This window comes from Oncorhynchus mykiss, chromosome Y (assembly GCF_013265735.2).
Source record: "Oncorhynchus mykiss isolate Arlee chromosome Y, USDA_OmykA_1.1, whole genome shotgun sequence".
NCBI classification, from domain to species: Eukaryota; Metazoa; Chordata; class Actinopteri; order Salmoniformes; family Salmonidae; genus Oncorhynchus; species Oncorhynchus mykiss.
Genome location: NC_048593.1, coordinates 10,735,485 through 10,761,272, shown reverse-complemented (window position 1 = coordinate 10,761,272; position 25,788 = coordinate 10,735,485). Strand labels below are relative to the sequence as shown.

The 25,788-nt window shown below is 44.6% G+C and overlaps 1 protein-coding gene across 3 annotated transcripts in view; it reads right to left on the bottom strand.

The window, feature by feature from the left end:
* LOC110509315 (disabled homolog 2-interacting protein) overlaps positions 1 to 25,788 on the bottom strand; it is a 205,112-nt gene that overhangs the window by 144,893 nt on the left and 34,431 nt on the right. The window contains exon 1 of one of the 3 annotated variants that reach the window (XM_036968135.1): positions 19,423 to 20,362. The exons of 1 other annotated variant lie outside the window; for it this stretch is intronic. In XM_036968135.1, the coding sequence (XP_036824030.1) occupies positions 19,423 to 19,552 (130 nt within the window). In that variant the 5' untranslated portion in view covers positions 19,553 to 20,362. Of the gene's footprint in view, positions 1 to 19,422; positions 20,363 to 25,788 lie in introns of those variants that run through there. One more of the 3 variants, XM_036968133.1, reaches the window with a different exon arrangement.

Genomic DNA, 25,788 nt, shown 5'->3' with positions numbered 1-25,788 from the left:
AATATGGAGTTGGTCCCCCCCCCCCTTTGCTGCTATAACAGCGTCCACTCTGTGGGGAAGTCTTTCCGCTAGATGTTGGAACATTGCTGCGGGGACTTGCTTCCATTCAGCCACAAGAGCATTAGTGAGGTCGGGCACTGATGTTGGGTGATTAGGCCTGACTCGCAGTCAGCGTCCCAATTCATCCCAAAGGTGTTCATTGGGGTTGATGTCAGGGCTTTGTACAAACCAGTCAAGTTCTTCCACACCGATCTCAACAAGCCATTTCTGCATGGACCTTGCTTTGTGCACGGGTGCATTGTCATGCTGAAACAGGAAAGGGCCTTCCCCAAACTGTTGCCACAAAGTTGAAAGCACAGAATCATCTAGAATGTCATTGTATGCTGTAGCGTTAAGATTTCCCTTCACTGGAACTAAGGGAACTAGCCCGAACCATGAAAAACAGCCCCAGATCATTATTCCACCTCCACCAAACTTTACAATTGGCACTATGCATATTTGGCAGGTAGCGTTCTCCTGGAATCCGCCAAACTCAGATTTGTTTGGCCGACTGCGAGATGGTGAAGCGTGATTCATCACTCCAGAGAATGTGTTTCCAGTCCAATGGCGGCAAGTTTTACACCACTCCAGCCGACTCTTGTCATTGCGCATATAACTTCACGGCTGAGCCATTGTTGCTCCTAGACATTTCCACGTCTCAATAACAGCACTTACAGTTGATCAGGGCAGCTCTAGCAGGGCAGGAATGAACGAACTGACTTGTTGAAAAGGTGGCATCCTATGACTGTGCCACGTTGAAAGTCACTGAGCTAGGAAGGTGTTTTATGTTTTGCACACTCAGTTCTACATACAATAAAGAGATGGCTCTCAGAGAATACAAATGTATGCCTCACTCTTTGTATGTGTGTGTGTGTGTGTACAATGCAGTCCTTGACTTTTTCCACATTTTGATACTTTACAGACTTATTCTAAAATGGGTTATCAATCTACACACAATACCCCATGATGAAAATGTATAAAAAAATCATGAACAGAAATACCTTATTTACATAAGTACATAACCCTTTGCTATGAGACTTGAAATTGAGCTCAGGTGCATCCTGTTTCCATTGATCATCCTTGACATGTTTCTACAACTTGATTGAAGTCCGACTGTGGTAAATTCAATTGATTGGACATGATTTGCAAAGGCACATACCCATCTATATAAGGTCCCACAGTTGACAGTGCAAGTCAGAGCAAAAACCAAGCCATGAGGTCGAAGGAATAGTTCGTAGAGCTCGGAGACAGGATTGTGTCGAGGCACAGATCTGGGAAAGGGTAGCAAAACATTTCTGCAGCATTGAAGGTCCCCAAAAACTCAGTGGTCTCCATCATTCTTAAAACAAAATAAGATTGGAACCACCTCCCGGACAAATTGAGCAATTGGGGGAGAAGGGCATTGGTCAGGGAGGTGACCAAGAACCCAATGGTCCCTCTGACAGAGCTTCCTCTGTGGAGATGGGTGAACCTTCCAGAAGGACAACCATCTCTGCAGTACTCCACCAAGGACACACAGCTACAATCTTTATGGTAGATTGGCTAGACGGAACCACTCCTCAGTAAAAGGCACATGACAGCCCGCTTGGAGTTTGCCAAAAGGCACCTAAAGTATTCTCAGACCATGAGAAACAAGATTCTCTGGTCTGATTTGAAACCAAGATTGAACTCTTTAGCCTGATTGCCATGTGTCCCGTCTGGAAGAAACCTGGCACCATCCCTACTGTGAAGAATGGTGGTGGCAGCATCATGCTGTGGGGATGTTTTTCAGCGGCAGGGACTGGGAGACTAGTCAGGATCGAGGGAAAGAGGAATGGAGCAAAGTACAATGAGATCCTTGATGAAAACCTGCTCTAGAGTGCTCAGGACTTCCGACTGGGTCGTAGGGTCACCTTCCAATAGGACAACGACCCTAAGCACACAGCCAAGACTACGCAGGAGTGACTTCGGGACAAGTCTCTGAATGTCTTTGAGTGGCCCAGCCAGAGCCCGGACTTGAACCCGATCTAACATCTCTGGAGAGACCTGAAAATAGCTGTGCACCGACGCTGCCCATCCTCTCAAACTCCAACCTGAGTTTGAGAGGATCTGCAGAGAAGAATGTGAGAAACTCCCCAAATACAGGTGTACGAAGCTTGTAGCGTCCTACCGAAGAAGACTCAAGGCTGTAATCTCTACCAAAGGTGCTTCAACAAAGTACTGAGTAAAGGGCCAGAATACTTATTTAAATGTGATATACCTGTTTTTAATTTTTAATATATTTGCAACCTGTTTTTTCTTTGTCATTATGGGGCATTGTGTGTATATTGATGAGGGAAAAAACAATTAAATCAATTTTAGAATAATGCTGTAACGTAACAAATGGGATCTGAATACCTTCCGAATGCACTGTGTGTGTATGTTTCCCTCTCTCTCTGTGTGTGTGTGTGTGTGTGTGTGTGTGTGTGTGTGTGTGTGTGTGTGTGTGTGTGTGTGTGTGTGTGTCTGTGTGTGTGTGTGTGTGTGTGTGTGCGTGCGTGCGTGCTTGTGTGTGACCATGTGTGTAGCTGTTTATCATGTCGGTCTTTTACTGGATAATTTCCCCGGCCTATACAGAGTGCATAAATCCAGGCTACTGCCGCCGTCTGTCTGGACCACACGCTGGCTGACAGCCCCGGGGCACCTGTCAATCATCAGCCGTAGTCCCAGCAACAGATTGACATATTATGGCTTCCCTCAGGGTGCCTGGGAGTGCATAAGGATTGGTCTGGGCTCTTGTTCTAGCCACTACCGCTGCTCATGCACGGGTAGATTAGGTAAACTTCTATTGAGAACAACTTATGTCATTTCCCTCCAATTGTGAAAGCAGAATTGAGCTACTTAGCATAGTGACTAATCTAGGAAGAGGAGATGTAGAGGAGAGGAGAGGACTCATCACAGGAGGCAGAGAGGTAAGGACTGTGAAGACAGTGAATGGTAAGTCACCTCCCGTCTTTATTCCCGCAATAGAATACACACACAGAGAATGCACTCAGATGTGCAAGTATGTAGGCACACAAGCACGTGCAAGCAAGCAAGCACACAAACATTACTATACTGTGCTTGAAGTACCCTCTCACCATTTGTTCTCTAGTAGTATATAAATAAAAGTTCAGGCTTTTGACTGATTCTGACAGTAGCAACACAACAAATAAATACAGGTGTATGAGCATGCCCTTGGCATGCTGTTACGGAAAGCCCTAGCTAGTTTGTACGCCATTTTAGAAGATCTCTCTCTTCCTTCAGCCAAATAATAACTCAACCACTCCAAAGAGGACACACAGCTACAGTTGAAGTCGGAAGTTTACATACACCTCAGCCAAATACATTTAAACTCAGTTTTTCTCAATTCCTGACATTTATTCAGAGTAAATATTCCCTGTGTTAGGTCAGGTAGGATCACCACTTTATTTTAAGAATGTAAAATGTCAGAATAATGATTGCGAGAATGATTCATTTCAGCTTTTATTTATTTCATCACATTCTCAGTGGGTTAGAACTTTACATACACTCAATTAGTATTTGGTAGCATTGCCTTTAAATTATTTAACTTGGGTCAAACATTTTGGGTAGCCTTCCACAAGCTTCCCACAATAAGTTGGGTGAATTTTGGCCCATTCCTCCTGACAGAGTTGGTGTAACGGAGTCAGGTTTGTAGGCCTCCTTGCTCGCACATGCTTGTTTAGTTCTGTCAAGGAGGCTCAGTAGTGTGTGTGGCCTCCACGTGCCTGTATGACCTCCCTACAATGCCTGGGCATGCTCCAGATAAGGTGACGGATGGTCTCCTGAGGGATCTCCTCCCAGACCTGGACTAAAGCATCTGCCAACTCCTGGACAGTCTGTGGTGCAACGTGGCGTTGGTGGATGGAGCGAGACATGATGTCCCAGATGTGCTCAATTGGATTCAGGTCTGGGGAACGGACAGGCCAGTCCATAGCATCAATGCCTTCCTCTTGCAGGAACTGCTGACACACTCCAGCCACATGAGGTCTAGCATTGTCTTGCATTAGGAGGAACCCAGGGCCACCCGCACCAGCATATGGTCTCACAAGGGGTCTGAGGATCTCATCTCGGTACCTAATGGCAGTCAGGCTACCTCTGGCGAACACATGGAGGGCTGTGCGGCCCCCCAAAGAAATGCCACCCCACACCATGACTGACCCACCGCCAAACCGGTCATGCTGGAGGATGTTGCAGGCAGCAGAACGTTCTCCACGGCATCTCCAGACTCTGTCACGTCTGTCACATGTGCTCAGTGTGAACCTGCTTTCATCTGTGAAGAGCACAGGGCGCCAGTGGCGAATTTGCCAATCTTGGTGTTCTCTGGCAAATGCCAAACATCCTGCACGGTGTTGGGCTGTAAGCACAACCCCCACCTGTGGACGTCGGGCCCTCATCCCACCCTCATGGAGTCTGTTTCTGACCGTTTGAGCAGACATATGCACATTTGTGGCCTGCTGGAGATCATTTTGCAGGGCTCTGGCAGTGCTCCTCCTGCTCCTCCTTGCACAAAGGCGGAGGTAGCGGTTCTGCTGCTGGGTTGTTGCCCTCCTACGGCCTCCTCCACGTCTCCTGATGTACTGGCCTGTCTCCTGGTAGCGCCTCCAAGCTCTGGACACTACGCTGACAGACACAGCAAACCTTCTTGCCACAGCTCGCATTGATGTCCCATCCTGGATGAGCTGCACTACCTGAGCCACTTGTGTGGGTTGTAGACTCCGTCTCATGCTACCACTAGAGTGAAATCACCGCCAGCATTAAAAGTGACCAAAACATCAGCCAGGAAGCATAGGAATTGAGAAGTGGTCTGTGGTCACCACCTGCAGAACCACTCCTTTATTGGGGGTGTCTTGCTAATTGCCTATAATGTTGTCTATTCCATTTGCACAACAGCATGTGAAATTTATTGTCAATCAGTGTTGCTTCCTAAGTGGACAGTTTGAGTTCACAGAAGTGTGATTGACTTGGTTGTGTTGTTAAGTGTTCCCTTTATTTTTGTTGAGTAGTGTATATATACAGTACCAGTCAAACGTTTGGACACACCTATTCATTCAAGTTTTTAACATTTTTTTTTATTTTTTACTATTGACTACATTCTAGAATGCTAGTGAAGACATCAAAACTATGAAATAACACATACTGTATGGAATCATGTAGTAACCAAAAAGTGCTAAACAAATCCAAATATATCCTTTACTTTATATTCTTCAAAGTAGCCACCATTTGCCTTGGTGACAGCTTTGCACACTTTGGCATTATCTCAACCAGCTTCACCTGGAATTATTTTCCAACAGTCTTGAAGGAGTTCCCACATATGTTGAGCACTTGTCTGCTTTTCCTTCACTCTGCGGTCCAACTCATCCCAAACCATCTCATTTGGGTTGAGGTCAGGTGATTGTGGAGGCCAGGTCATCTGATGCAGCACTCCATCACTCTCCTTCTTGGTCAAATTCTTGGTGTTTTGGGTCATTGTCCCACTAAGCGCAAACCAGATAGGATGGTGTATCCCAGCAGAATGCTGTGGTAGCCATGCTGGTGAAGTGGGCCTTGAATAAATCACCAAAAGTGTCACCAGCAAAGCACCCCCGCATAATCACACCTCCTCCTCCATGCTTCACAGTGGGAACCAAACATGCGGAAATCATCCGTTCACCTACTCACAAAGACACAGTGGTTGGAACCAAATATCTAATATTTTCCACCGGTCTAATGTCCATTGGAGACAAGTGGGAGTGGAGTTGCTGTGGGATAGAGCAGGAGATAGAATGATGGTCCAAAAAAAAGTAAAATAAATAAACAAATAAAAGTCAAAATAAAACATAATAAAAAGTATGTTTGAATGACACTGAGGGGTAGTGTTTTTACAACTAATGCCGGGTTGCCTGAGGCTGATGCCCTGCAGGTGTTTGTACACATGCATATACACACACTCTCATACAAATAAACACATACAGTGCCTTGCGAAAGTATTCGGCCCCCATTAACTTTGCGACTTTTTGCCACATTTCAGGCTTCAAACATAAAGATATAAAACTGTATTTTTTTGTGAAGAATCAACAACAAGTGGGACACAATCATGAAGTGGAACAACATTTATTGGATAACTTTTTTAACAAATCAAAAACTGAAAAATTGGGTGTGCAAAATTATTCAGCCCCTTTACTTTCAGTGCAGCAAACTCTCTCCAGAAGTTCAGTGAGGATCTCTGAATGATCCAATGTTGACCTAAATGACTAATGATGATAAATACAATCCACCTGTGTGTAATCAAGTCTCCGTATAAATGCACCTGCACTGTGATAGTCTCAGAGGTCCGTTAAAAGCGCAGAGAGCATCATGAAGAACAAGGAACACACCAGGCAGGTCCGAGATACTGTTGTGAAGAAGTTTAAAGCCGGATTTGGATACCAAAAGATTTCCCAAGCTTTAAACATCCCAAGGAGCACTGTGCAAGCGATAATATTGAAATGGAAGGAGTATCAGACCACTGCAAATCTACCAAGACCTGGCCGTCCCTCTAAACTTTCAGCTCATACAAGGAGAAGACTGATCGGAGATGCAGCCAAGAGGCCCATGATCACTCTGGATGAACTGCAGAGATCTACAGCTGAGGTGGGAGACTCTTTCCATAGGACAACAATCAGTCGTATATTGCACAAATCTGGCCTTTATGGAAGAGTGGCAAGAAGAAAGCCATTTCTTGAAGATATCCATAAAAAGTGTTGTTTAAAGTTTGCCACAAGCCACCTGGGAGACACACCAAACATGTGGAAGAAGGTGCTCTGGTCAGATGAAACCAAAATTGAACTTTTTGGCAACAATGCAAAACGTTATGTTTGGCGTAAAAGCAACACAGCTCATCACCCTGAACACACCATCCCCACTGTCAAACATGGTGGTGGCAGCATCATGGTTTGGGCCTGCTTTTAGTCAGCAGGGACAGGGAAGATGGTTTTAATTGATGCGAAGATGGATGGAGCCAAATACAGGACCATTCTGGAAGAAAACCTGATGGAGTCTGCAAAAGACCTGAGACTGGGACGGAGATTTGTCTTCCAACAAGACAATGATCCAAAATATAAAGCAAAATCTACAATGGAATGGTTCAAAAATAAACATATCCAGGTGTTAGAATGGCCAAGTCAAAGTCCAGACCTGAATCCAATCGAGAATCTGTGGAAAGAACTGCTGTTCACAAATGCTCTCCATCCAACCTCACTGAGCTCGAGTTGTTTTTCAAGGAGGAATGGGAAAAAATGTCAGTCTCTCGATGTGCAAAACTGATAGAGACATACCCCAAGCGACTTACAGCTGTAATCACAGCAAAAGGTGGCGCTACAAAGTATTAACTTAAGGGGGCTGAATAATTTTACATGCCCAATTTTTCAGTTTTTGATTTGTTAAAAAAGTTTGAAATATCCACTAAATGTCATTCCACTTCATGGTTGTGTCCCACTTGTTGTTGATTCTTCACAAAAAAATACAATTTTATATCTTTATGTTTGAAGCCTGAAATGTGGCAAAAGGTCACAAAGTTCAAGGGGGCCGAATACTGTCGCAAGGCACAGTACAAGAACACACACATACATGTAATAGTGCCAGACATGCTCACAAACATATACATTTGGCATGTTATGATTTGATGTCCTTTGTTTTAAATATATATATTTTTTTGAATTGTTGTTTGCTATTTTGTTCTGTCTTTCATTTTTCTCTTTAGTTCATTCTCTTGGCTGTTGGTGCATTGGGGGATTATTAGGGGGATGGAATTAAGGGGTCTCGAATGGTTGAGGGACAGCTATTAGGGAACTGTGGGGAGGGGGCATCTTAGAGGGTTCAGGTTCACGTTTTTTGGCCTGGTGGGAGATCTGTGCCAATGAGCATTGACCCTGGATGCTTCTGTGTGTCACTCTGAGCGGCTTCACTGCAAGTATATTGTATGTTTCGGAAATTCTATCTTTTTTTTTTTTTAAGTCCATTGCTCATGTTTCTTGGCAAGTCTCTTCTTCTTATTGGTGTCCTTTGGTAGTGGTTTCTTTGCAGCAATTCGACCATGAAGTCCTGATTCACCAAGTGTCACCTGGACAGTGTCATCTGAACAGTTGATGTTGCTTGAATTCTGTAAACCATTTATTTGGGCTGCAATTTCTGAGGCTGGTAACTCTAATGAACTTGTCCTCTGCAGCAGAGGTAACTCTGGGTCTTCCTGTCCTGTGGCAGTCCTCATGAGAGCTAGTTTCATCATAGTGCTTGATGATTTTTGCAACTGCACTTGAAGAAACATGATATTTTCCGGATTGACTGACCTTCATGTCTTAAAGTAATGATGGACTGTTGTTTCTCTTTTCTTATTTGAGCTGTTCTTGCCAGAATATGGACTTGGTCTTTTACCAAATAGGGATATCTTCTGTATACCACCCCTACATTGTCACAACACAACTGATTGGCTCAAACACATTAAGAAGGAAATAAATTCCACAAATTAACTTTTAACAAGGCACGCCTGTTAATTGAAATGCATTCCAGGTGACCACCTCATGAAGCTGGTTGAGAGAATACCAAGAGTGTGCAAAGCTGTCCTCAAGGCAAAGGGTGGATACTTTGAAGAATCTCAAATATAAAAAAATATACTGGTGGATTGTTGCATAATTCAAGAGTGTAATATGGTTGGGTTGTATTATTCAATATTGTAATATGTTTAAGAAGAAAAGTTGCTTGGATTGTTAAATAGTTTGTGCTTACTTGCTAGTGGCTACTGTGAAATCTATGATCAATTTGAGCTGGGGACCAAGAATGTTGAGTTGCCAGCCACAACAAAAGAAACACAAGGATGTAATGTGAATTGAAAAGTAGAAATCTATTCCCGCCAGTCTCCTCAGACTGTCCTTCATCTCTTCTATTGGGAATACGGCCTTAGTAGTGTGTCAACACTGAGTTGTGAGGAACACCCTGGACTTGACCTCTCTCTCTCTCTCTCTCTCTCTCTCTCTCTCTCTGTGCAGATATGTACCCTCCACTTAGCGGGTGATAAAAGGCGTCAAAGTGTCTTATCCTCTGAGGGAAATAATAAACACCTGCAGACACACGCAGTCACTTTAATCAGCACGCCCCCCTGTTGCTGTCAGCTCCTGCGTAAGTTCATACGGTAAGGAACTCAAGTAGCTTTCCTCTTCCACAATACTCAACTCACAAACACATCCTCCCTTAGAACTAATGAGCACACACCACCAAGTGCAGTACTTTCCACAAGAAGCAGTAAAATCACTATTAGATGTATATACAGTCCGAGAGAGAGAGAGAGAGAGAGAGAGAGAGAGAGAGAGAGAGAGAGAGAGAGAGAGAGAGAGAGAGAGAGAGAGAGTGGTGTGCTGTTTCGTATTTAGCTTGGCTGCTGAGGGCCTTTGTCTGTGTGTTTGTGGGAAAAGCAGGCTGGAGGAGGAGGAGGAAGTGGGTGTTTTTGCAGGGAGGGCGACATAGTTGCAGTATTCCTGACAGTGCTGCCTGAGCCTGTTGACCACATTTTTCAGATGAGGATTTTTTGTGTGGTAATTGTAGGACAGTTAATACAGTCAGCGATGGCCAGGCAATCAGTCTAATGCACATGCGCACGCCCAAACACACACACACACACACACACACACACACACACACACACACACACACACACACACACACACACAGATTAACTTGGTCAACAATGTTATTTTTAAAAGACAATCAAAGATAGTGTCGCTAACGCTGACATTTTTGGTATAACTTGTTTATTTTTTAACAAAAGCCATGACACTATGTATGAGCTTTATGATGACAAATATCACACTTCACTCGAGTCATTCAACATTAGTTCAACATTAGTTAACAAATTATTTTAAATAACAAAAATAGCCCAAAGAAAATAGAACAATAGCCTATGCTACAAAATTGTGTGCCTAGATAACAAATAAATGAATAGCCTAAATAAACTAGTAAATGTCATAAATAAAATAAATACATGAAATAGCTCAGCTCTTGCCCCTCCGTGTATAAATTATTCTCCTTCAGATGACTTGCCTGTAGGTTTTTCCTAGTCATCAATAGTTACCACAGCCACAAAGCTAGAAGGCCCGCCTACCCGACCAATCGGATGAGGGAATGTGATGATGCGTCTTCGCGGGAAGTGCCTCATTTTTGAAATGGCAAATCTTGAGTTCAAGTTTTGAGGACCACATAACTAAACACATTTGGGAACAAGAATTGGCAACGTCACTAACATTTCAGAACACTGAGAAAGGACAAAAGTTTTTGGGCAAAAGGGTAAGTTGTTTTTTCTTTTTCAGATAACTAGTAGCTAACTTTTGCTACTCTCATCTAAAATGAGCTAACTAGCTACCATAAGGGATTCCATTCCAAGCACAGAGGAGTTTTTCTATTTGATAGCGCAAAACTGTTGGCTTGCCTACAAGCCTTTCATTCTAATAGTAATGTATCATATTATTGACCTTTAACAGATGCAACGCCTTTGGCAGAAAAAAAATAACTCAGTTGGGAGAGTAAAAGTCTCCCATTCAATGGTGTTCCATTTCAAGTGGCACAAAGACATACAAACGTCACCAGGGGAAAGACAAGCAAAAACCAAAGAGATGCTGCTGAAATGAACAAGAAGAAGTTCAAAGATACAGTATTTGTAAAAAAAATAATCTAAAAGTTACTTTTGTCCTCCGAGGAGTGGGGCGGAGAGGCCAATAAAATACATACAAATAAAGAATTTGTAAGTAGGGTTAGGCTGAGTTTCCCCCTACTATGTAAAGAGCTTTGGTTGTCTATAAAAATGTAATGTAAGTCCAATCAAGTATTATTACTATTAAATCTTTTGCCATCTTCTATAGCTTGAAGACCATACCTTTGTACTGGTAAAAAAATACCAAAAAGGTGGAGTACAAGGCAGTGTTAACTTAAATAAATAAATGACTATAGTAAGTGCCTAGATGCCAAATAAAGTAACACGGTTGAAGTTGATCTTAAATCAGCCAAAAATCTGACCATTTCTAGAAGTGAAATTTCTGTGAACATTTCTGTGAAACGGTATCTTTGGGAAACCCCGTTTGGGAAACCCCGTTTGATAAACCCCGTTTGGGAAACCCCTTTTGATAAACCCCGTTTGATAAACCCCGTTTGGGAAACCCCGTTTGTGGGAAACCCCGTTTGGGAAACCCTGTTTGGGAAACCCCGTTTGTGGGAAACCCTGTTTGGGAAACCCCGTTTGGGAAACCCAGTTTGATAAACCTCGTTTGGGAAACCGCGGCCTATTTTACCCCGTGTCACATGCAGTGGCTCATTTTAGTAAAAGGAATTACATACAGATGTTATTAAATTATATTTTGACACATTTGTTTGATGAAAGGAAACTCCCTGACAATAATTTAAGATAATAAAATGTAACCTACATGTGTGGAATTTGCATTTATGTTGTTTAGGAACTAGGAACAGTCGTTATTTCACATATTTTTTACACAGATCCGTGTCCACCAAGATCCCGGGTCAGATCTCGGGTAATTGGGTTTGGGTAGATCCGAGAAGACCTGTAGTGTGTTTCAGTCTATTTGTGTGGCATAGAGGGAGAGAGAGAGATTGTGAGAGAGAAAACCGACTGGCGCTAGGTAGACAAACTTGCTGCTGTCATAGGTTATCTGTCATACCATCGTGTAATGCCTGTCTTGACTGCATCAAATTGTTGTAAAGATGCTAGCTAGCTACAGTAGCCAGCTAGCGTTGACTAACACCGTTCCATACACATTTTGGGCAACCGCGGCATTCAAACGAGGCTGCAATGAAAGCTAATGGGACTGTAGCGACTGTGTTGGCATCAACATGGGGGTGTGAACTAAGTTTCTATTCGGCGTTGATTGACATGGTAATGGACTAATATTATTTGAGAAAAGTTGAAAAAACGGACCCCTCTGACGCTGTACGTTAAAGTGTGATGTGTCGCGCTTTATGCAACTCATTCTGTGCCGTACAGCCTCTTTCCACGAGGGGTAGCGCCTTTCTCGCAGATTAAGAACAAGAAATGATCAATGGTGAGTGTAGTTAATTACTCGCAAGTTCATTCAAATCAATTGTAATTTTTTTGCATCATCACTGCGTACCACCGTGACTCAAAAACCGTGACAGCCACAGTTTACTTGTGGAGATACATTTAGCGCCACCCTAAAAACCTGATTCAAATGTTTAAAAAGCCATTTCCAAACATGACTTATCTCGGTACAGGTGTCCAGTAAGTCCTGTGCCTCCTCTCCGCACTCGCCCTGAGGTGCGTGTCATCAGCCCGGTGCCACCTGTACTGGTCCCACGCATCAGACCTCCAGTGTGCATCCAAAGTCCAGTACGTCCTGTGCCTCCTCTCCGCACTCGCCCTGAGGTGCGAGTCATCAGCCCGGTGCCACCTATATCGGTCCCACTCATCAGACCTCCAGTGCGCCTTCACAGTCCGGAGCTTCCGGCGACCTCCAGCGACGGTCCCCAGTCTGGAGCTTCCGGCGACGGTCCACAGTCCGAAGCTTCCGGCGACGGTCCACAGTCCGGAGCTCCCGGCGACGGTCCACAGTCCGGAGCTCCCGGCGACGGTCCACAGTCCGGAGCTCCCGGCGACGGTCCCCAGTCCGGAGCTTCCGGCGACGGTCCCCAGTCCGGAGCTTCCGGCGACGGTCCCCAGTCCGGAATCTCCGGCGACGGTCCCCAGTCCGGGGTCTCCGGCGACGATTCCCAGTCTGGGGCCTCCGGCGACGGTCCCCGGTCCAGGGTCTATAGCGACGATGCCCGGTCCGGGGTCTCCGGCGACGGTCCCCGGTCCGGGGCCTCCAGCGACGATCCCCAGTCTGGGGCCTCTAGCGACGAGATGCAGTCTGGGGCCTCTAGCGACGAGCTGCAGTCCGGAGCCTCTGGCGATGATCCACGGTCCGGTTCCGCAGAAGCGGAGGGATCAGCGTAAGGAGGGGGGGCTGCGTCCAGAACCGGAGCCGCCACAAGGTTAGATGCCCACCCAGATTCTCCCCTATAGGTTCAGGTTTGCGGCCGGGAGTCTGCATCTTGGGGGGGGGGGGGGGGGGGGGGTGGTACTGTCACGCCCTGACCTTAGATATCTCTGTTTTTCTATATACTTTGGTTTGGTCAGGGTGTGACTAGGGTGGGTCTAGTTTTTGTATGTCTAGGGTTTTAATATGTCTAGGGGTTTTTGTATGTCTATGTTGGCCTGATATGGTTCCCAATCAGAGACAGCTGTTTATCGTTGTCTCTGATTGGGGATCATATTTAGGTAGACATTTTCTTCATTCGTGTTGTGGGATATTGTCTATGTAGAGTTGCCTGTCAGCACTATTTGTATAGCTTCACGTTTCGTTTGGTTGTTTGTTGTTTTGTTCAGTGAGTTTCGATTTATTAAAATTATGTGGAACTCTACTCACGATGAACGTGACACAGACCAAAACAACAAGCTACAGGTGTGAAACGTGTCTCGGCTACCTACTGGTGAATCTTTTTTATGCGGCGCACTCATAAAAACTGTCTTAAAACTCTTGCTTTGATTAACATTTCAAATGTAATGGTCTATCCTTGTAGGCTATGTAGCAATGTCACATAGATCATTGCATTTGATTTTAGACAAAGCCTTAAAAAAAAGGCCTTTAAAAAATAAAATAAATGAATACTCTCCCAAGTAATCTAATACTAACGTCTGATTGGATATTTGAATATTCAAATAGCCGCGCAAATCCCAAACAGACACACAACAGGTGACATGTACTGCCCTAATAGAACGCAGAACACTCAAAAATCAGCTAATATGGCCTGCAGATGAATGCCCTAAACCAGGGTTTCTTAAACTTTTGGTCAGGACCAACACTTTCTCTTCTTTATTCGGGTTGTTAGAGGACCATTTGGATTCGGTAGGATGGTCGAATTTCTTATTTGGTCCTCGAGGTGAAAAGGTTTAAGAACCCTTGCACTAAACTAACACACTGTGGAACAGTGCGTGTCGTGTGTGTGTGTGTTGACAGGAGGATCTTAGATAGAAGGACGGGTAGAATCACAGCCTGTCCTCTACCTCCCTCTCCACAGACATCCACACCCACAGCCAGACCACTCTCTCTGCTCTCTCTCTGCTCCCTCTGGTAATCTGAGGGTAAAGCTCCAGGATTAGGGTGGGGATCAACCATCACCTGTCTCCCCATTATTGGAGTCTCTTTGGGGCCTGAGGAGTGCTCCATCATCCGGCTCCTCGCCACCTAGGCCAGTCCAGGCTGGTTTAGGAAGCAGCTTCCACGCAGGGCTAAATGCGCAAACTCCATCCAGTCTAGAATAGTCCTGGCTGGTTTAGGTACTACAGGGAGCAGCTTCTAATGCCACTGGCTTTATGAAAACAGCCGGGGCTAAAACCCTGATCCTGGGTTAAATATCATGATGATCCCACATTAAATATCATGATGATCCCACAGTAGCTCAATGTCTCCTCTATCTATCTCTATACAAACACAACAGCAGAGTACAGGCGTCAGGACCAGGCTGTGTTCCAGTTTCCTGTTTTTAGCTGGAAATGAGTCTGGATTTTGGAAAGTGAACCATCGTTCAGCACCATGTTGGTGCAGCCATGTTTCCCATCCACAGGCCTGCTTCACTTCCTCACTTCCCGCTAGTTTAGTGAGACACACACGGAGAGGAAAGCAGAGATCTGTCACAAACAACATTATGAGAGCCCACGCTGACACACTCACCCTATCGAGGAGCTGTTTAGTGAGTATGTAGACTTCCATTGTTTAATTCTGATAATAAGGCACAGCAATACCGCTTCCTGTTGTTAGGGCCTTGTGTATTTTTGCACCAATTGACCTGACATTGGAAAACATCGGCCCCAGTTATGGTTTCTACCTAGGGCCCAGTGTCTTTCTGTCACAAATTCCGATGAAGTCGGTCCCTCTCCTTGTTCGGGCGGTGTTCGGCGGTCGACGTCACCGACCTTCTAGCCACCACTGATCCATTTTTCATTTGCCGTTGGTTTTGTCTAGTCTTCCTCCACACCAATCCCATCAATTACATGTTGTGTATTTAACCCTCTGTTTCCCCTCATGTCCTTGTCGGAGAGTGTTTTGTTTGTATGTGATGTGCTATTGAGTGTTGGTGTGCGACGGGTTTTGTACCCACTTGTTATTTTGTACATTTGGGTTGTTTTGGAGTTTTGTCAGCATTTATTAAACAATTCCGTTTATACCAAGTCCGTTCTCCTGCACCTGACTTCCCTGCCACCAACACGCACACTTTCCTGGCTAAATTACATGATCGGGTGATACAGTAAGGTTAACGTTCCACTACGTGGTGTTCTATTGTGTAGGTGTGATAGTGTTACCGGGGTGTGATAGTGTTAGCATGGTGTGACTGTAGCCTACAGCTGGTAGTCACACTGTAACAGCCACATAATGGCCAAAACAGATCTACATCTGTCGCCCAGCAGACGAAAGAGAAGAAAGAACAGATCCCACCATTTCAAAAGAAGAAAGAGAGAAAGAGAAAGCAGGGGGCTCGGTTGTTAAAAAGGGAGCGTATATCCTCGGCCCATCCCAGACAGCTGCTGTGGTGTGTGTGCGTGTGTGTGTGTGTGTGTGTGTGTGTGTGTGTGTGTGTGCGTGTGTTTATGAATGTTACACAACCTACCATTCAACAGCAGCTGCTGGGTGCACTGATGTAATGTGAGTTTTGTTGGCGAGAATAAAGAGAGAGAGGGGGAGTATGATGGACAGATAGCGAAAGACGGCGATAACGTCCTGTATGAGAGAGGAGACACAAGAAGGTAAAGAAACAAAATCACACAAACACTACCCTACCCTACACCAAACACAGGGCAACACAACTTAGGAATCAAAGTTCAGCATAGAACCGGACACAGTAGAACCCTTCAGTGTAGAAAGAAAGCATAAAACCCCCATAAACATAGACCAGTGTAACAGAGACAAACGGTTTTCTGGGCTGTGATATGTTGTTAACTCTTTATTACCAAACCTAATTAACCCTACTTAACCTCTCTCTCTCATGGAAAAACACACACGGGAGATTTACTAGAAAAAGTTCTCCTGGGCTGTTTTTGTTCATAGTTTCCCATACTTCTACTGGCTGTGATAGAGCTGAGTAATAGAGCAGTGTTTGCATAAGGAGTATATCTGTCCACATGGGCGCACAATGAAGCTCTTCACAGGTCAAGTCCTACCACAGACAAACAGCCGCAAGGTAGCTAAGAGTTTCCCCAGGCTTCTGATGAGAGCATCAAACACACTCATGACCAGATATAACAATGTGTGTGTGTTTTTACTCATGTATCTCAATCAAATGTATTTATAAAGCCCTTTTAACATCAGCAGATGTCACAAAGTGCTATACAGAAACCCAGCCTAAAACCCCAAACAGCAAGCCATGCAGATGTAGAAGCAAAACTCCCTAGAATGGCAGGAACCTAGGAAGAAACCTAGAGAAAAACTCAGGCTCTCAGTGTGCTTTTCATAGCCGAGCATTCAGAGGTCGAGACAGCAGGTGCGGTAGAGAGAGTCCAAAACAGTAGGTCTGTGTGTGGCTAAAGCGTGATTACTTTATGATTGTGCCCAGGTGATGAGATAAGGGAAGCCATAACCACCAGGAAGTCTGAATATGTAAATGTCAACCACCTACAGGTACAGTTGATATCATGGTGATAAGACTAGCAGTGATAGGATCTGATATAGACACAGAGAGACCGCGTTTCGAAACCACCACCACACACACACACACACACCAACTGTCTGTGTGTGTACATAGAACGTACATCAAAGGCCACTGGAACTTCCATGAGATAACACAAACTTGATCTCTGTGCAGACGAAAATAACAACTCGAAAATAACAACTCCCCTTCTGTGTGTTTGGCTCTAAATCTCCTGCCCTCAATAGCCACACGCAAACACACACACACACACACACACACACACACACACACACACACACACAGATGCAAGAGCACTGAAAGGTTCTTATGATTCTACCTCAGCTCTTAAGGTTCTTTTGAGGAATGTTGCTCAAAATAAAACCACTGAGCTAAGTGTTGCGCTCTTGACTATGCATCTGCGGTTCTTCAGAATTCTAAAATGTTCTTGAAATGCCTGCAGATTTGTCCCTTCCATAGCACGCAGCGAGTTGATTTTTCAGTGTAACATTCCTAGTGTTGATTCAGGAGTTAAGTTTACACCGTAAAGAGTCCTATTTAACTCAACAGTTTTTTTGGGTGACCAAACTATCAGTAGAGTTGAAAATGATGGAAAGTCATTGAACTTTCGATTTTTAACTCAGAACATGAAAACGTGAGCGAAAAAGTACATTGTGTGTGCACTGTGTTGTCAAACACTGAAAAAGTCAATTTGGTGGAAACACGCCACTAGCGGGAAGATTTGCATATTTTCATTATGCGGTTTCGAGAATTTTCGCATGAAAAATCGGTTGCCAATTGGATGGAAACCTAGGTCCAAACAACAACCAAAACAAAGACAGACCAGTAAAAGATCACCTTGCTTGTGTGCAGCGCCATAGGACCCCTCCGTATATAATGGGGAAGAACACATACAGGGTGGATGATTACATAGTTCCACTCCCATTCACTTTTCCTCTCTTCTCCTTTATTCTCCTCACATCTCTTCTCTTATTCACTTCTATTCGTCTCAAACAACAGACTGAGACGATCACTCACCTAACGAGCAGAATTGGGCTCAATAGAGCATCAACAAAGCAAATACAAAACACACACAAAGACATGCATGCCCTCCCTCGGTCCACTTCATTATTGGACAAATCCCCATCAGAGATAAGTTAGGAAAACAAAGATATCTATTTTTCAGATATACCAGTGTAAGCTTAGCCAGGAGGGTCAGTCAAGGAGACAGGCACATACAGAGTACAATATCATCAAATCACTCTGTCATTGATATAATACTGTATCACAAAGCAGGCCAGTGTAGGGCAGTGTGTGTGTGTCTGTGTGAGTAGATGTCTGTCTGTGTGTGTGTGTGTGAGTATGTGTGTCCTAAAGTGAGTACAGAGTTCAGCTCTGGTCTGTCTGTCTGTCTGCTCTTCCTGCTCTTCTGGTTCTGTGGCTAAGTGTGTAATAAAGATCAAGGTGGGACAATTGTCCTCAACTCCCTACTCCCCACGTGTGTGTGTGTGTGTGTGTTATTTTTACTATGATCTACATTGTAGAATAATAGTGAAGACATCAAAACTATGAAATAACACACATGGAATCATGTCGTAACAAAAAAAGTGTTTAACAAATCTAAATATTTTGTATATTGAGATTCTTCAAAGTAGACACCCTTTGCCTTGATGACAGCTTTGCACACTCTTCGCATTCTCTCAACCAGCTTCACGAGGTAGTCACCTGGGGTGCATTTCAATTATCAGGTGAGCCTTGTTAAAAGTTAATTTGTGGAATTTCTTTCCTTCTTAATGCATTTGTGCCAATCTGTTGTGTTGTGACAATGTAGGGGTGGTAAACAGAAGATAGCCCTACTTGGTGAAAGATCAAGTCCATATTATGGCAAGAACAGCTCAAAAAAGCAAAGAACAGTCCATCATTACTTTAAGACATGAAGGTCAGTCAATATCAAGACCAACAAAATATTCTTCAAGTGCAGTCGCAAAAACAAAGCAAAGCTGTCATCAAGGCAAAGTGTGGCTACTTTGAAGAATCTCAAATCGCACATTTATTTTGATTTGTTTAACACTTTTTGGTTACTACATGATTCCATATGTGTAATTTCATAGTTTTGATCTCTTCTACAATGTAGAAAATAGTAAAAATCAAGACCCAATCCTTGAATGAGTAGGTGTGTCCAAACTTTTGACTGCTACTGTATGTCTTTGTTTATGTGTGTGTACAGTATGTAAATATTTATGTGTGTGTGTGTGTGTGGCTGTGTGTGTGTGTGTGTGGCTGTGTGTGTGTGTGGCTGTGTGTGTGTGTGTGTGTGGCTGTGTGTGTGTGTGTGTGTGTGTGTGTGTGTGTGTGTGTGTGTGTGTGTGTGTGTGTGTGTGTGTGTATGTGTGTGTGTGTGTGTGTATGTGTGTGTGTGTGTGTGTGTGTGTGTGTGCGTGTGCGTGTGTGCATATTTGTCTTTGTATGTGTTTGCCTGTGAACGTTTTGTGTGTCGGAGAGTATGTGCACTTTGCCATAAAGATGTGGTGTGATCATTGTGCCTCCTCAATGACAGAGAGGAGACATCAAAGCTACCCTGTCATCTCACAGTGACAGACAGACAGACAGGAAGAAAGCACAAAGAAACAAGAGAGAGAGAGAGAGATAATGGACTGTGGTGGTCTGTGTTACCCCTGCTGGCTGCTGGTCTGGTGCGGCTGCGGGACCTGCTGCGTTGCCGTTGGAGACGAGTGCGGCCCAGAAACCTGTAGTAGTACGAGGGTCTCCCAGAACCCTTCCTGGTAATGCCTGCCCCTGCCATGGTCCTTCCAAAAACCCAGGACCAAGCCAGTGCAACTATCACACTATCCCAAGTACAGTTCAATTCCACTCACTCAGTGTTCCTCTTATCAAAGCGTCCCAAAACTCTTGTCCAACTTCCAAAAATACACTCTAACTTTACGCAATTCACTATACACAAAACGTCCAAAAACTCTGCTCCAACTTCCGAAATAAACTCCCTTGTAAATTTTCCCAGAGCGTCAGACACAAGAGTGTCCTGAATGCTGTGTCTCTGTATTCTGAATCACAGGAAAGCTCTTCCAATTCCCATCGCCAGCCAGGAATGACTGGAGGAATTCTGCAGAAAGAGAAAAAAGTCCACTCCTCCTCTGTCGTTCTCTCACTCAGTCGTTAAGTCAGCCACTCAGGTTGAAGCCTACTAGTTACCCCGAGATATACTTTTACAATGCCTCTCCTTCCCCTGACCTGCCAACCTGCAGGGCTGTGTGTGTGCAGGGCTGCATGTCTCTCAATTCATGCCATTAAGTTAAGAGAGAACAACAGAAGAAAAGTTTGGGCTGTGGTGAAAACCTGGCAGTTATCAGCAGTAGGGTGGAATGGGGTGGAAGTGCAACGGGATGCCTTTTGATTTACATGGCTTTACATCTGTTTGTCTTTACATCTGTTTGTCTTTACATCTGTTTGTCTTTACATCTGTTTGTCTTTACATCTGTTTGTCTTTACATCTGTCTGTATTTACATCTCCATTTCCTTCCTCAATCTCTTTCTTCCTCTCCGTTTTTTATTCATTATTCTATTGCATTTTGGCTCCCGAGTGGCGTTGCGGTCTAAGGCACTGCATCTCAGTGCAAGAGGTGTCACTACTGTCGTTGGTTCGAATCCAGGCTGCATCACATCCGGCTGTGATTGGGAGTCCCATAGGGCGGCGCACAATTGACCCAGCATTGTCCGGGTTTGTTCCGGGGTAGGCCATCATTGTGAATAAGAATTTGTTCTTAACTTGCCCAGTTGAATAAAGGTACAATATAAAATATAACCACAGACTTGGACCAAAATGAAATGATCTGTACACCTCAACAAAATACAATATGATTTATTCTGTCTAACCTCATTCCATTCCTATGCTACATTCACAATCCCGGTCCACTCCAAATGACTATAGAACCAAGTATAGTACCAGTCTAAACTCACAGTCCAGTTGAATCCAGTCCACACTTTAGGATAATCTCATTATCACAGGCTCATACTTGCCCCTCTAGGCATGCCAGTGACAACCAATGGAAAAGCATCTCTAGACATGTCAGAGAACCAATAGGAGTGGGCTCCAAAGGTGTGGGTCAGGCAGCTGGACGAGACTGCCAGATGGACACAAAGAGGTAGAAACACACACACACACTTCAGATACCCATTCATACATATTTGGACAATACACAAATGTACAATGGGTCTATTTTGAGTTCTATAATAGAAGATGAGTTTCATTGTGTACAAAGACCTAGACCTTAACACCTGGTAGAGATAGCAGAGACACAAGCCCTGCCGTGACATCAAACTGATGATGTATAGGATAGTCAATACAGCATCTACAGTGAACCACAGTTGGAATCAAACTAATTTTCTATAAAGCATTGATAAAGGAAAATGTCCTTCTACCTCTCCAATAGGGCTCTCGAGTAGAGCAAAGGTCTAAGGCATTGCATTTCAGCACTAGAGGCATCGCTACAGACACCTTGGTTCAAATCCAAGGCTGTATCACAATCAGCCGTGTTTGGGAGTCCCATAGGGCAGTGCACAAATGGCCCAGCGTCATCCGGGTTTGACCGGTTGTAGGCCATTATTGAAAATAAGAATTTGTTCTTATCTGTCTTGCCTTGTTAAATTAAAAAATATATACAGTTGAAGTCTGAAGTTTACACACACCTTAGCCAAATACATTTAAATAACAGTTTTTCACAATTCCTGACATTTGATCAGAGCAAAAATTCCATATCTTAGGTCAATTAAGATCACCACTTCATTTTAAGAATGTGAAATGTCCGAATAATAGTGGCGAGAATGATTTATTTCAGCTTTTATTTCTTTCATCACATTCCCAGTGGGTCAAATGTTTACATACACTCAATTAGTATTTGGTAGCATTGCCTTTACATTGTTTAACTTGGGGTCAAACGTTTCGGGTAGCCTTCCACAAGCATCCCACAATAAGTTGGGTGAATTTTGGCCCATTCATCCTGACAGAGCTAGTGAAACTGAGTCAGATTTTTTTAGGCCTCCTTGCTAGCACATGCTTTTTCAGTTCTGCCTACAAATGTTTTATAGGATTGAGGTCAGGGCTTTGTGATGGCCACTCCAATACCTTGACTTTGTTGTCCTTAAGCCATTTTGCCACAACTTTGGAAGTATGCTTGGGGTCATTTTCCATTTGGAAGACCCATTTGCAACCAAGCTTTAACTTCCCGACTGATGTCTTGAGATATTGCTTCAATATATCCACATAATGTTCCTGCCTCATGATGCAATCTATTTTGTGAAGTGCACCAGTCCCTCCTGCAGCAAAGCACCCCCACAACATGATGCTGCCACCCTCGTGCTTCACGGTTGGGATGGTGTCCTTCGCCTTGCAAGCATCCCCCTTTTTCCTCCAAACATAACAATGGTCATTATGGCCAAACAGTTCTATTTTTGTTGGTGCCAGACACAAACAAACAGTACCAGTGCCTCTGTGTGAGTTTAGAGTATGTTCGATTTTTATGCCGGCAGCCTGTAGCTGACCCAGTTCATAGTGTTAGCTAATGCTGACACCTTTACCGTCGTTCCTCGGTCCTCACTGGGTTCATTGTGATGGGATAGCTAACATACTAGAGTAATATACTGCTGCTAACACACCGGGGCTAGGCAGAAGTACCTGCTAACACACTGGGGCTAGGCTGATATACTGCTAACACACTGGGGCTAGGATGAAACACTGCTGCAAACACACTGGGGCTAGGGTGATATACTGCTGCTAACACATTGGGGCTAGGGTGATATACTGCTGCTAACACACTGGGGCTAGGGTGATGTACTGCTGCTAACACATTGGGGCTAGGGTGATATACTGCTAACACACTGGGGCTAGGATGAAACACTGCTGCAAACACACTGGGGCTAGGGTGATATACTGCTGCTAACACATTGGGGCTAGGGTGATATACTGCTGCTAACACACTGGGGCTAGGCAGAAATACTGCTAACACACTGGGGCTAGGCAGATATACTAGTAGCACACTGGGGCTAGGCTGATATACTGCTGCAAACACACTGGGGCTAGGCTGATATACTGCTAACACACTGGGGCTATGGTGATATAACGCTAACACACTGGGGCAAGGCTGATATACTGCTAACACAATGGGGCAAGGCTGATATACTGCTAACACACTGAGGCTAGGTGATAATCTGCAAAAAAACTGGGGCTAGGCTGATATACTGCTAACACACTGGGGCTAGGCAGATATACTGCTAACACACTGGTGCTAGGCTGATATACTGCTGCTAACACACTGGGGCTAGGCAGAAATACTGCTAACACACTGGGGATGGGCAGATATACTGCTGCTAACACACTGGGGCTAGTCTGATATACTGCTAATACAATGGGGCTAGGCAGATAAACTGCTAACACACTGAGGCTAGGTGATAATCTGCAAAAAAACTGGGGCTAGGCTGATATACTGCTAACACACTGGGGCAAGGCAGATATACTGCTAACACACTGGTGCTAGGCTGATATACTGCTGCTAACACACTGGGGCTAGGCAGAAATACTGCTAACACACTGGGGATGGGCAGATATACTGCTGCTAACACACTGGGGCTAGTCTGATATACTGCTAATACAATGGGGCTAGGCAGATAAACTGCTAACACACTCAGGCTATGCAGATATACTGCTAACAAACTGGGGCTAGGCTGATATACTGCTGCTAACACACTGGGGCTAGGCTGATATACTGCTGCTAACATACTGGGGCTAGGCAGGTATACTGCTAATACAATGGGGCTAGGCAGATATACTGCTAACACACTGGGGCTAGGCAGATATACTGCTGCTAACACACTGGGGCTAGGCAGATATACTGCTAACACACTGGGGAAAGGCTGATATACTGCTAACACACTGGGGCTAGGCAGATATACTGCTAACACACTGGGGCTAAGCTGATATACTGCTCACACACTGGGGCTATGGTGATATACTGCTAACACACTGGGAAAGGCTGAAATACTGCTGCAAACACACTGGGGCTAGGCTGATATACTGCTAACACACTGGGGCTAGGCTGAAATACTGCTAACACACTCACTGGGGCTTTGCAGATATACTGCTAACACACTGGGGCAAGGCTGAAATACTGCTGCAAACACACTGGGGCTAGGCTGATATACTGCTAACACACTGGGGCTATTCAGATATACTACTAACACACTGGGGCTAGACTGATATACTGCTAACACACTGGGGCTAGGCAGATATACTGCTAACACACTGGGGCTAGGCAGATATACTGCTAACACACGGGGGCTAAGCTGATATACTGCTCACACACTGGGGCTAGACTGATATACTGCTAACATACTGGGGCTATGGTGATATAATGCTAACACACTTGGGCTAGGTTGAAATACTGCTAACACACTCAATGGGGCTTTGCAGATATACTGCTAACACACTGGGACAAGGCTGAAATACTGCTGCAAACACACTGGGGCTAGGCTGATATACTGCTAACACACTGGGGCTATTCAGATATACTACTAACACACTGGGGCTAGACTGATATAATGCTAACACACTGGGGCTGATATACTGCTAACACACTGGGGCTAGGCAAATAAACTGCTAAGACACTGGGGCTTGGCTGATATACTGCTAACACACTGGGGCTAGGCAGATATACTGCTAACACACTGGGGCTAGGCAGATATACTAGTAGCACACTGGGGCTAGGCTGAAATACTGCTAACACACTCACTGGGGCTTTGCAGATATACTGCTAACACACTGGGGCAAGGCTGAAATACTGCTGCAAACACACTGGGGCTAGGCTGATATACTGCTAACACACTGGGGCTATTCAGATATACTACTAACACACTGGGGCTAGACTGATATACTGCTAACACACTGGGGCTAGGCAGATATACTGCTAACACACTGGGGCTAGGCAGATATACTGCTAACACACAGGGGCTAAGCTGATATACTGCTCACACACTGGGGCTAGACTGATATACTGCTAACATACTGGGGCTATGGTGATATAATGCTAACACACTTGGGCTAGGCTGAAATACTGCTAACACACTCACTGGGGCTTTGCAGATATACTGCTAACACACTGGGACAAGGCTGAAATACTGCTGCAAACACACTGGGGCTAGGCTGATATACTGCTAACACACTGGGGCTATTCAGATATACTACTAACACACTGGGGCTAGACTGATATAATGCTAACACACTGGGGCTGATATACTGCTAACACACTGGGGCTAGGCAAATAAACTGCTAAGACACTGGGGCTTGGCTGATATACTGCTAACACACTGGGGCTAGGCAGATATACTGCTAACACACTGGGGCTAGGCAGATATACTAGTAGCACACTGGGGCTAGGCTGAAATACTGCTAACACACTCACTGGGGCTTTGCAGATATACTGCTAACACACTGGGGCAAGGCTGAAATACTGCTGCAAACACACTGGGGCTAGGCTGATATACTGCTAACACACTGGGGCTATTCAGATATACTACTAACACACTGGGGCTAGACTGATATACTGCTAACACACTGGGGCTAGGCAGATATACTGCTAACACACTGGGGCTAGGCAGATATACTGCTAACACACGGGGGCTAAGCTGATATACTGCTCACACACTGGGGCTAGACTGATATACTGCTAACATACTGGGGCTATGGTGATATAATGCTAACACACTTGGGCTAGGCTGAAATCCTGCTAACACACTCACTGGGGCTTTGCAGATATACTGCTAACACACTGGGACAAGGCTGAAATACTGCTGCAAACACACTGGGGCTAGGCTGATATACTGCTAACACACTGGGGCTATTCAGATATACTACTAACACACTGGGGCTAGACTGATATAATGCTAACACACTGGGGCTGATATACTGCTAACACACTGGGGCTAGGCAAATAAACTGCTAAGACACTGGGGCTTGGCTGATATACTGCTAAC